At 50.8% G+C, this 11,193-nt stretch overlaps 1 protein-coding gene across 1 annotated transcript in view; it reads right to left on the bottom strand.

Moving 5' to 3' along the window:
* The window catches only part of ITPKC (inositol-trisphosphate 3-kinase C), a 26,592-nt gene that overhangs the window by 13,920 nt on the left and 1,479 nt on the right, over positions 1 to 11,193 (bottom strand). The window contains exons 2-3 of the mRNA XM_011984224.1: positions 10,217 to 11,193; positions 2,923 to 3,087 (exon numbers count right to left, since the gene is read on the bottom strand). Of these exons, the coding sequence (XP_011839614.1) occupies positions 2,923 to 3,087; positions 10,217 to 11,193 (1,142 nt within the window). The remainder of the gene's footprint in view (positions 1 to 2,922; positions 3,088 to 10,216) is intronic.

Raw genomic sequence — 11,193 nt, forward strand, 5'->3', positions numbered from 1 at the left:
ACTTTTTTTGTATTTTTAGTAGAGACGGGGTTTCACCATGTTAGCCAGGATGGTCTCGATCTCCTGACCTCGTGATCAACCCGCCTCGGCCTCCCAAAGTGCTGGGATTACAGGCGGGAGCCACTGCACCTGGCCGATTTTATTCTATTTTATTGAAATGGAGTCCCACTCTGTTGCCCAGGCTGGAGTGCAGTGGTGCGATCTCAGCTCACTGCAACCTCCGTCTCCCGGGTTCAAGCAATTCTCTGGCCTCAGCCCCCCAAATAGCTGGGATTACAGGCACACACCACCAAGCCCACCTAATTTTTGTATTTTTAATAGAGATGGGGTTTCACCTTGCTGGTCAGGCTGGTCTTGAACTCCTGAACTCAGGTGATCCACCCGCCTCAGCCTCCCAAAGTGCTGGGATTACAGGCATGAGCCACTGCGCCCAGCCTGCAACTCTTAAAAGTCTTGGCCAGGGGCCGGTAAGGAAAGGGTCAATTTTTGTTCTCTGTTGCTTAAACCAAGTCCTGTTCACAGCACAGGATGTCCTCATGTGTTTTGTAATTTTTGATTGTACACATGTGATCATCTGTGGGAATCCTGTGAGATCTAAGTCCAGAGCATCACTCTCCAGAGTGGATTTGCTTTTGCTACTGCCTGGAGTCCCATGGTGCTGACAACCAGGGCCTATTTAAGTTAATTTATAGATCAAGCATTTCCTGGACAATTCAGAGAGTATAGATTATAATAATTCTAACTTCTTCTTGTGGCAAGCTGTATTTTCAGATTATATTTTCTTTTTCTTTTTTTATTTGAGAGGATCTTACTCTGTCACCCAGGCTGAAATGCAGTGGTGCAATCATAGCTCACTGAAGCCTCAAGCTCCTAGACTCAGGTGATCCTCCCACCTCCACCTCCAGAGTAGCTGGGAGTACAGATGTGCACCCCCAGCACACCCAGCTAATTTTTTTTTTTTTTAATTGTAATGTCGGGTGGGGGGAGTGTTGCTATGTTGCCCAGGCTGGTCTCAAATTCCTGGCCTCAAATGATCCTCCCATCTCAGCCTCCCAAAATGCTGTGATTATGTCCAGCCTGGATTACATTTTCCAAAGTTGGCTGTAACAGTATCTCCTGATCTCAGTGGGTCTCAGACCCACTCCTGATCCTGCTCTTCTAGGATTTTCCCATCAAGGAGTATACTCTTTTTTTTTTTTTTTTTTGAGACAGAGTCTCGCTCTGTCGCCCAGGCTAGAGTGCAGTGGCCGGATCTCAGCTCACTGCAAGCTCTGCCTCCCGGGTTCACGCCATTCTCCTGCCTCAGCCTCCTGAGTAGCTGGGACTACAGGCGCTCGCCACCTCGCCCGGCTAGTTTTTTTTTTGTGTTTTTTAGTAGAGACGGGGTTTCACCGTGTTCACCAGGATGGTCTCAATCTCCTGACCTCGTGATCCGCCCGTCTTGGCCTCCCAAAGTGCTGGGATTACAGGCTTGAGCCACCGCGCCCGGCCAAGGAGTATACTCTTAATTGCTCTCCCAAACTGGGTGCAGTGGCTCATGCCTATAATCCCAACACTCTGGGAGGTTGAAGTGGGAGGATCCTCTGAGGCCAGGAGTTCAAATCTACAATGAGCTATGATTGCACCACTGCACCCCAGCCTGGGCAACAGTGAGATCCTATCTCAAAATTAAATGAATAAATAAAAAATATATTGCTCTCCCATTAAATATGGGAGGGTTTATGGCAGAAGTGCTACTGTATGACTTTTGTTGGCAGAGACACTTACCTTCAAGGCAGTCCTGAGCTGTCTTGTTAGAAATCTGAGTACTCTGAGGCCACCATACTGTGAGGAAGCTCAAGTAGCTACATGGCGAAGCCACGTATAGGCTTCCCAGGTGGCAGCTTCATCTGAGACCCCAGCCAATAGCCAGCATCAATCGCCAGGCATGTAAGTGAATGAACCTCTCAAAAGTTTTCAGCTTGTAGCCTCCAGGTGTCTGTAGCAGAGTTCCCAGATATTGTGGAGCATTGAAAAGCCATCCCTGCCATCCTGTCTGAATTGCTGACCCAAAACTTGTGAGGTTAATAAAATGGTTGTTTTATTCTACTAAGTATTTTTTTTTTTAACCATCACTAAGTTTTGGGGTTTTTGGGTTTTGTTTTTTATTTATTTTATTTTATTTATTTTTTGTTTTTTGAGACAGAGCCTTGCTCTGTCACCCAGGCTGGAGTGCAGTGGCGCTATCTCTGCTCACTGCAAGCTCCGCCTCCTGGGTTCATGCCATTCTCCTGCCTCAGCCTCCCGAGTAGCTGGGACTACAGGAACCCACCACCACACCTGGCTAATTTTTTGTATTTTTAGTAGAGATGGGGTTTCACTGTGTTAGCCAAGATGGTCTCAATCTCCTGACCTCGTGATCCACCCGCCTCGGCCTCCCAAAGTGCTGGGATTACAGGCATGAGCCACCGTGCCCAGCCAGTCTTTTTTTTTTAATTGAAACGGGGTCTCACTATATTGCCCAGGTTGGTCTTGAACTCCTGGGCTCAAGCGATCCTCCTGTCTTGGCCTGACAAAGTGCTGGGATTACAGACGTAAGCCACCATGCCTGGCCTCAATCTTTATATACATTTTGATTTTAACTCTTCAGTTAACCCTGCAAGGGACGTAACATTATCTCCACATTAACAGATGGGGCAGCTGAGACCCAGTAAAGCAAAGTAACTTGCCCAAAGTCACCCATGAATACAGAGCAGAACTAGGGTTTGAGCCCAGTCCCATCTGTCTCCACAGTTGAAGCTCCCTCTCTCCACCAGAATAACAGGGAATAGCCCTCTGCCCTGACATACAAAGGGCCAGGCTCAGGCCTAAGCACTGCCCATAACAGTCCCATAAGGCAGGGACTATCACCAAGCCCATCACTAGGTGGGGGAACTAAACTACAGAGAACATCCCGTTCCCTGGCCCAGGAGACTCTGCCCAGCCCCGTCCACCACCGCCCCACTCACCAGCATGTCCGGAAAGCTGGACCCAAGGGTAGTGTTTTCGGAAGGAGACCACAAAGGGCGAATACTTCAGAACTGTCTTCAGCTTCTTCCAGGGTTTGCTCTGTAGGGGGCAGAGCAGGGCGGGGTCAGGGCCAAGGCCAGGGAAGGCAGGGGCTAGGGGTGTTGCCATGAGCAGGAACGAAGGGGGACCCGTAGTCTTTCCAGGGCTGGAGGCTTCCTGGGATCACTATTCCCAGGCTTGTTGGGGTAAGTGAGGCCCACTTAGTTCATCTATCACAAGATCACCTAAAGCCCTCAGTAAAATATGGGAAATTCTTTGTCCATTTCTCCCTCTCTGTCATCACTTTCTTTGTCACTATGTCTCTCTGTCTTTCTCTTATGGGTAAGAATAGACTAGGTTTTGTTGTGATAACGACCAACCCCTATATCTTCCACTGCACATACACAGTCCCAAATCTTTTTTTTTTTTTGAGACAGGGTCTCGCTCTGTCACCTAGTCTGGAGTATAGTGATGCGATCTTGGCTAACGGCAACCTCTGCCTCCCAGGCTCAAGTGATCCTCCTGCCTCACCCTCCCAGGTAGCTGGGACTACAGGTGCATGCCACCACACCTGGCTAATTTTTGTACTTTTAGTATTCACCATGTTGCCCAAGCTACTCTCAAACTCCTGACCTCAAGCAATCTGCCTGCCTCAGTCTCCCAAAGTGTTGGGGTTACAGGTGTGAGCCATTATGTCGGGCCCAGTCCCAAATCTTGAAAGCCCCATCTCTCTCCCTAAACCAGGTCAGATCTTCTGGGGAAAACGATAGACACAGGAGTTGATGGATGGAGATGGACCACAGAGAGAGACAGAAACAGAGACAAATGACACAGTGATGACAGACAGAGAGACATGGACAGCGACAGAGACTGTGGCGGTCGTGGGAGACGTTTACCACATAGCTCCAGCTACTAGTCCAGGGACTCCCCTGCCCTCCTGAACTGGGGATTGTTGTGTTTTTTTGTTTTATTTTGTTTTCATTTTTAGAGACTGGATGTCACTCTGTCACCCAGACTGCAGTATAATGGCGCCATCACAGCTCACTGTAATCCTCCCATCCCAGCCTCCTGAGTAGCCAGGACTACAGGCATGTACCACCAGGCCCGTCTATTTTACGACATCTTGCTATGTTGCCCAGGCTGGTCTTGATCTCCTGGCCTCATGCAATCCTCCTATCTTGGTCTCCAAAGTGCAGGGATCATAGGTGTGAGCCACCACACCTGGCCTTGCTTTGGCCAATAAACTGTGAGCAGAAGTGTCACTTTTGGGTAGGAGCCTTAAGAACCAGTTTATGACTCTCCATGTTTGTTCCCCTGTGGGCGAGCGAGTAAGAAGAGAAATGGAAGCTCCCTCAGCCTGGGCCCCTGAGTGAAGACAGCATGAAGCAGAGCCCCTGACCCACCACTGACCTGTGACCAATGTGTAATATAAACCAAAATAATCCTTTGCTGTTCTAAGTCACTAAGATTTGGGGGCTGTTTGTTACTACAGAAAATCCTGACCTACCCTGACTAATGCAGAAACAGGTATAGAATTGCTAAAAGAGAAAGAAATAGGCCTGGTGTGGTGGCTCATGCCTGTAATCCCAGCACTTTGGGAGGCTGAGGCAGGCAGATCACCTGAGGTCAGGAGTTTGAGACCTGCCTGGCCAACATGGTGAAACCCCATCTCTACTAAAAACACAAAAATTAGCCGGGTGTGGTGGTGCACACCTGTAGTCCCAGCTACTCGGGAGGCTGAGGCACCAGAGTTGTTTGAACCTGGGAGGCAGAGGTTGCGGTGAGCCAAGAACACACCACTGCACTCCAGCCTGGGCAACAGAGCAAGACTGTCTCAAAAACAAAGAAACAAACAAACAAACAAAGAAAAACAAATATAGGAAGACTAAAAGAGAAAGATACAAAGTAATGATAAAAAGAAAAAGATGAATAGAAGTAGAGAAAGAAAGAGACAGAGAACAAAGGAAACCACAGAAGCAGTGGGTACGGTGACTTACGCCTGTAAATCTCAACACTGGGAAACCAAGGTGGGAGGATCACTGAGCCCAGGAGATTGAGGCCAGCCTGGGCAACATAGTAAGACCCTGTCTCTGCAAAATATTTAAAAATTAGCCAGGCGTGGTGGCGTGCACCTGTAGTCCCAACTACTTGGGAGGCTGAGGCGGGAGGATCACTTGAGCCCAGGAGGGCGAGGCTGCAGTGAGCAGTGATTGTGCCACTGCACTCCAACCTGGGTGACAGAGCGAGACCCTGACTCAAAAAAATATGAAAGAAAGAAAATTAGAGAAGCAAAGAGAAAACAGGGATTTTGTTGTATCATGCTGACTAAATTATGAGCTTTTTTTTTTTTTTTATTTTTTGAGACGGAGTTTCGCTCTGTTGCCCGGGCTGGAGTGCAGGGGCGCGATCTCCGCTCACTGCAAGCTCTGCCACCTCCTGGGTTCATGCCATTCTCCTGCCTCAGCTTCCCAAGAAGCTGAGACTACAGACGCCTGCCACCACACCCGGCTAATTTTTTTTTGTATTTTTAGTATAGACGGGGTTTCACCATGTTTGCCAGGATGGTCTCAATCTCCTGACCTTGTGATCCACCCGCCTCAGCCTCCCAAAGTGCTGGGATTACAGGCGTGAGCCACCGCGCCCGGCCACTATGAGCTTTTTGAGACGGGGTAGTGTCTGATTCATGAACATATATACACACACAGGAATACCTTCTGTGCTCCACAAGCACGTCAAGTCCCTTAGCAAGTACTGGGAGAGTAGGTCACCTCCAGAGAATGAAGTTGTATGGCTCATCCCCCTCCTACCCCAGGATCAGGGGCGTGTTCATCTCTCCAGCCCCCTCAGAGCCCAGCCACCTCGCAGACATCTCTGGGACAGTGGGAAGCTTGAGAGGGAGTCAGGGTGTTGGACTTCAGGGTTCAGGAAGGGCTAGTCCCTCCCCAATCCAGCTGCCAGCCCTGGGGAAAAGATGATTAATAAAGGTTCCTGTTTACTAAGTACCTGGAACATTCCAGGCACAATGACAAAGACTTAGTGTGCCACAACCTACTTAATTTCTAAAAACACAACCCCAGGGAGATTATGGTCTCAGTGTTACAGAGGAGGAAACAGAGGGTCTGAGAGGTGAAGCCACTTACCTAGCATCACCCCACACAGCGCTGGGGTTCTAGCTCTGGTTGGATCCCAGTGCCTTGGAGCTTATCCCCTATACTCTTGCTGCACTACAAGCTCATGAGGGCAGAGACTGGGGTTGTCATGGTTATGATCATGTCCCCAGCACATGGCCTGGCACACAAAAGATGCTCCAGAAACATTCTCTGATGCTTGGACTGAAGGATGTTAGTCGAGACTTTTTTAGTCGTAATTTTTTTTTTTTTTGGAGACAGGATCTCACTCTGTTGCCCAGGCTGGAGTGCAGAGGTGTGATCGTGGCTCACTGCAACCTCTGCCTCCCAGGCTCAAGTGATCCTCCTGCTTTTAGCCTCCCGACTAGCTGGAAAACAGGCATATACCACCACACCTGGCTAATTCTTTTTTCCTTTTAGTAGAGACGAGGTCTCACTATGTTGCCTAGGGTGGTCTCAAATTTCTGGGCTCAAGCAATCTTCCCGCCTCAGCCTCCCCAAGTGCTGGGATTATAGGCATGAGCCTATAATCTACTCAAAATACAGAAATGAGCCAGGCGTGGTGGCGGGCGCCTGGTGTCTCAGCTACTCAGGAGGCTGAGGCAGGAGAATCACTTGAACCCAGGAAGCAAAGGCTGCAGTGAACCTGGCCCCTTAGTCATAAATTTAATATCTTCTCTCTCTGTTTTATGCTAGCTCTGGGCCAGGCACAGTGGCTCATGCTTGTAATCCCAGCACTTTGGGAGGCTGAAGTGAGCGGATCACCTCAGGTCAGGAGCTCAGAACCAGCCTGGCCAACATAGTGAAAACCTGTCTCTACTGAAAATACAAAAATTAGCCAGGTGTGGTGGCATGCACTTGTAGTCCCAGCTACTTGGGAAGCCGAGGCAGGAGAATCACTTGAATCTGGGAGGCTGAGGCTGCAGTGAGCCAAGATCTCGCCATTGCACTCCAGCCTGGGCAACAGAGTGAAACTCCGGTCCCTCACCACCACCCCCACAAAAAAAAGTTAGATCTGATGGCTTATCTGGGCTTTCTCAGACTTTTTTCACGATGGCCTCAGCTTATATGCCCTGTCCTCCAGGAAGCCCTCTCTGATACCCTATGTCTGGCCAGTGACCTCCTCTGGGCTCACACATCCTCCTGACCACTCTGAACTGTGACTGTCTGCTGATAGGTCTGTCTCTCATGGGCCTGGGAGCTCCATGAGTGTCTTGGTCACTGCTGTTTCCCCAGCAAAGTTAACATAGGACAAAACACAGAGTAGGGGCTTAGGGAGTGATTTTTGTCTGAGTAGAAGAACAGGATAGCACACCTGTAATTCGAGCACTTTGGGAGGCCGAGGCAGGAGGATCGCTGGAGCCCAGGAGTTCAAGGCCAGCCTGGGCAAGAGAGCGAGACCCCGTCCCTAGCAAAAAAAAGAAAAAGTAAAGGAACACAATTTAAAAAAAAGAAGGACAGCATGGTGAGAAGGAAGGAAGGAGGAAAGAGAGAAAGGAAGCTGAGCCTTTACGGTCAGATGGGATTTCAAAATTAAGGGAGAAGGAAGCAAGAGTATGCTGGGCAGTGGGAACGGCTTGAGCAATGCATGGAGGCAGGATGACAGCAGGGTGTTCAAGGAACAGCGTGTACTCAGGCCTAGTTACAGCAGAGGGGGTCAGGAGGAGGGAAGGAAGCCGATTCTGGGAAGGCGCCTGGAGACCGGAGGTTCTGAATGCAGCACTGAGCCCCTGACTGCTCTCAGAGAGGGCACCTGAGCAGACAGAGCTGGGCCATAGAGGCAGATTCTGGCAGGATGAGAAAAAAACTGAAGATAGGGAGCCCTGGGAGGGAGACAAGTTAGGAACAGATCCACACACTGCAGAGTTTAAATGACGGGTTTGAAACTCAGTCAGAACTGAGTTAGAATCCTAGCTCTGACTTGATGTGGCCAACCCTCAGCAAAAAGAATCTCACCTCTCTATGCCTCAGCTTCCCCATCTGTTTTTTCTGAGACGGAGTCTTGCTCTGTCACCCACCACCCTGTTGGAGGGCAGTGGTGCAATCTCGGCTACTGCAACCTCCGCCTCCCACATTCAAGCGATTCTCCTGCCTCAGCCTCTGAGTAGCTGGGATTACAGGTGCCCACCATCACATACCTGGCTAATTTTTGTATTTTAGTAGAGACAGGGTTTACCATGTTGGCCAGGCTGGTCTTGAACTCCTGACCTTAGATGATCCCCCTGCCTCGGCCTCCCAAAGTGCTGGGATTACAGGTTTGGGCCACTGAGCCTGGCCCCATCTGTTGAATGGAGACAATCTCACTGCTATCGTAAGGATTCAAAGTTAACACATATAAAGCCCTTAATTAAGACAGATGCTATTTTGAGATAAAAAATGACAGGAAAAAAGTTTAACAACAAAAAAGACCAAAAAAAAGGAAGAAGAAGAAAAAACTTAAAACAGTGCCTGGTGTACAGTAAGGATTAGAATCCAATCTGCATTTCCCAAGGTGCATATCCTTGGACAAGTGACTTGACCTCTCTGTGCCTCAGTTTCCTCATCCGTAAAATGGGATAATAATAGTATCTACCTCAGCCAGTCGCAGTGGCTCATGCCGGTAATTCCAGCACTTCGGGAGGCCAGGGCAGGTGGATAACTTGAGGTCAGGAGTTTTGAGGCCAGCCTGGCCAACATGATGAAATCCCGTCTCTACTCAAAATACAGAAATGAGCCAGGAGTGATGGCGGGTGCCCGGTGTCTCAGCTACTCAGGAGGCTGAGGCAGGAGAATCACTTGAACCTGGGAAGCAAAGGCTGCAGTAAGCCGGGATCGCACCACTGCACTCCAGCCTGGGCAACAGAGGGAGACTGTCTCAGATTTAAAAAAAAAAAAAAAAGCATCTACCTCATTAGCACTGCTGTGAGGAGTGAGTTCATAAAAGCACAACACTTAGCACAGGGCTAAACATGAGTGAGTGCTAGTTGTTGTTGTTGTTGTTATTATTATTATTATTATTATTCACCCACTTCCAGCCCAGCTGTTCTGAGATGCCAAGGAAGTGAGAGGGCAGGCAGAGAGAAAAAAGCAATGGGGCCCAGGAGTGTCAGCCTCTGCGCACGGGCACAGGCAGGTTAAGGCAGGTCTGTCTCTCACAGCTAGGGCCACATGTGTGAACACGTCCCCAAGGAAGGCATGTGGGGTGAGGGGGGCTCAGAGCAGACTCCAGCCAGGGGCCCCAGAGCAATGAGAGGCCTCAGCAGACAAGCTGGCAAGCTGATGGACTCCCGACTCCGCTCCCAGCCCCACCTGAGGCTCTCCAGTTTTACGCCGGCCTCTGCTCTGTCCCGCCCTCCCTCAACCTGCCGGGCCAGCCCTCCTGATTCACCAGGGGAGAGCCACACCCAAGCTGGGGGTGAGGGTGGACGAAGTAAACAAGAGTGTGCAGGGGGCTCCTTGCGGACCTAGGGTCACAGGGGACACCAGGTGAGCTCCCGGCTAGGCCAAGGATCGTTTGGCGTTTGGAGTTCACACAGCCCTTTTGCTAATCTGATGAAAGCTGGGGGAATCGCTTTGCTCCCTAGAAAAATGTACATACAAATGGGCTAAGGGGTGGTGAAGGTCTGTGACCCTTTAAGGCAGCCACAGGCCCCAGATTAAGAAATGTGGGGTAGAAAGTGCACCCTGCCTGTCTCCCTATTCCAGTGTTCTTCAGATTCCAGAGGATGGGACAGATGTCAGACCCTCACTGCAACAATGTATGTGAACACGCACAGCAGTCTCCTTAGTCCTACAATTTCAGGGGCTCCTGGGCCCCATGAAGTCGGTCAGTGGCCCTCCATTGTAGACCCCCAGGAGTGGAGACAGTGCAGGCAGAGGAAAGGCGAGAATGAAAAGGGGGTGCCTGTAGTGAATTAGTAACCTGGCTGTCAGAGAGAGGTCAGTGGATGGCAGAGGTTCCTGGAGACGAAATTGCTGGTGGGCAACTAAGAGTAAATGGCTAGAGAACTTCCTAAGCAAAGGCAGGGGAATAAGGAGTTTTGGGAGATGTGGTTCAAAAGGGCAGGATGGGTCCCACTCACCCCAGACCTGTCCTCAGGATCGCTGGCACCTCCGCCCCCGGCCACCACGTCATCCTCAGACTCGTCGAAAGAAGAGGCAGAGGAGAAGCCGCCACTGCCCCCCTCAACCCGGGAGGGGGGTCCCACTGATTGGGCCTCAGGCTCTGGGGTCTCAGGGGTGATGATGAGGCGGGGCACAGGGCACAGAGGGCTACACTTCAGGTCAGAGTACAGGTGAGTCACCAATTCCCCAGGTTCTGGTTCCTCTAATGGGCCATCCTCAGGCTCTCCCAAGAGGCAGTCTGTCCCAGGTGCTGTCTGGGAACCATCAGTGCTAGGTTGTGTCCAGGAGTCATCAGTATCCTGTTGTGTTTGGAAACCACCAGTGCCAGGCTGTTTCCTGGCTGTTTCAGTATCCTGTTTTTTCTGGGAGCCATCAGTGTACGGCTCTGTCCAGGGACCTTCAATATCCTGTTGTGTCCTGGAGCCATCAGTGTACAATTCTTTCCAGGAGCCATCAGCACTTGGCTCTTTTGAGGGACAGGCTCCTTCTGGGTGAGTCTGGAGGTTGGAACTGTTCTGGTGGGTCCAGAGGTTATCAGCCCAGGACTTGACCCTCTCTGGCTGAGTCTGTGACCCATGTGTTTCCAGCTCTGTCCAGGGCCTATCAACCCCTGGCTGTGTCCAGGGGCTGGCCTCCTCGGGCTGAAACTGGAGGTCGGACCTGCGCGGATCAGTCCAAAGGCCATCTGTCCCGGCCTCCGTCCAAGGACAGGTCGTCTCCAGCTCTGACCAGCTCCTTTCTGGATGCGTCCGGAGGCTGGACCTGTCTGGCTCCGTCTTTTGCTTGGGCCTCTCGGTCTCTACTCCAAGGCCAGCTGCCGAGGGCTCAGTCTGTCCGTCTGTCCAGAATTCTGTCCGCGAACTCTCTGTCCCGGGCGCAGGCCCGAGGCCGGCCCTCTCAGGCTCGCTGTGGAGGCTGGACCCCTCAGTCCGGG

The sequence above is a fragment of the Mandrillus leucophaeus genome, unplaced genomic scaffold (genome assembly GCF_000951045.1).
Source record: "Mandrillus leucophaeus isolate KB7577 unplaced genomic scaffold, Mleu.le_1.0 Scaffold106, whole genome shotgun sequence".
Taxonomy (NCBI): Eukaryota; Metazoa; Chordata; class Mammalia; order Primates; family Cercopithecidae; genus Mandrillus; species Mandrillus leucophaeus.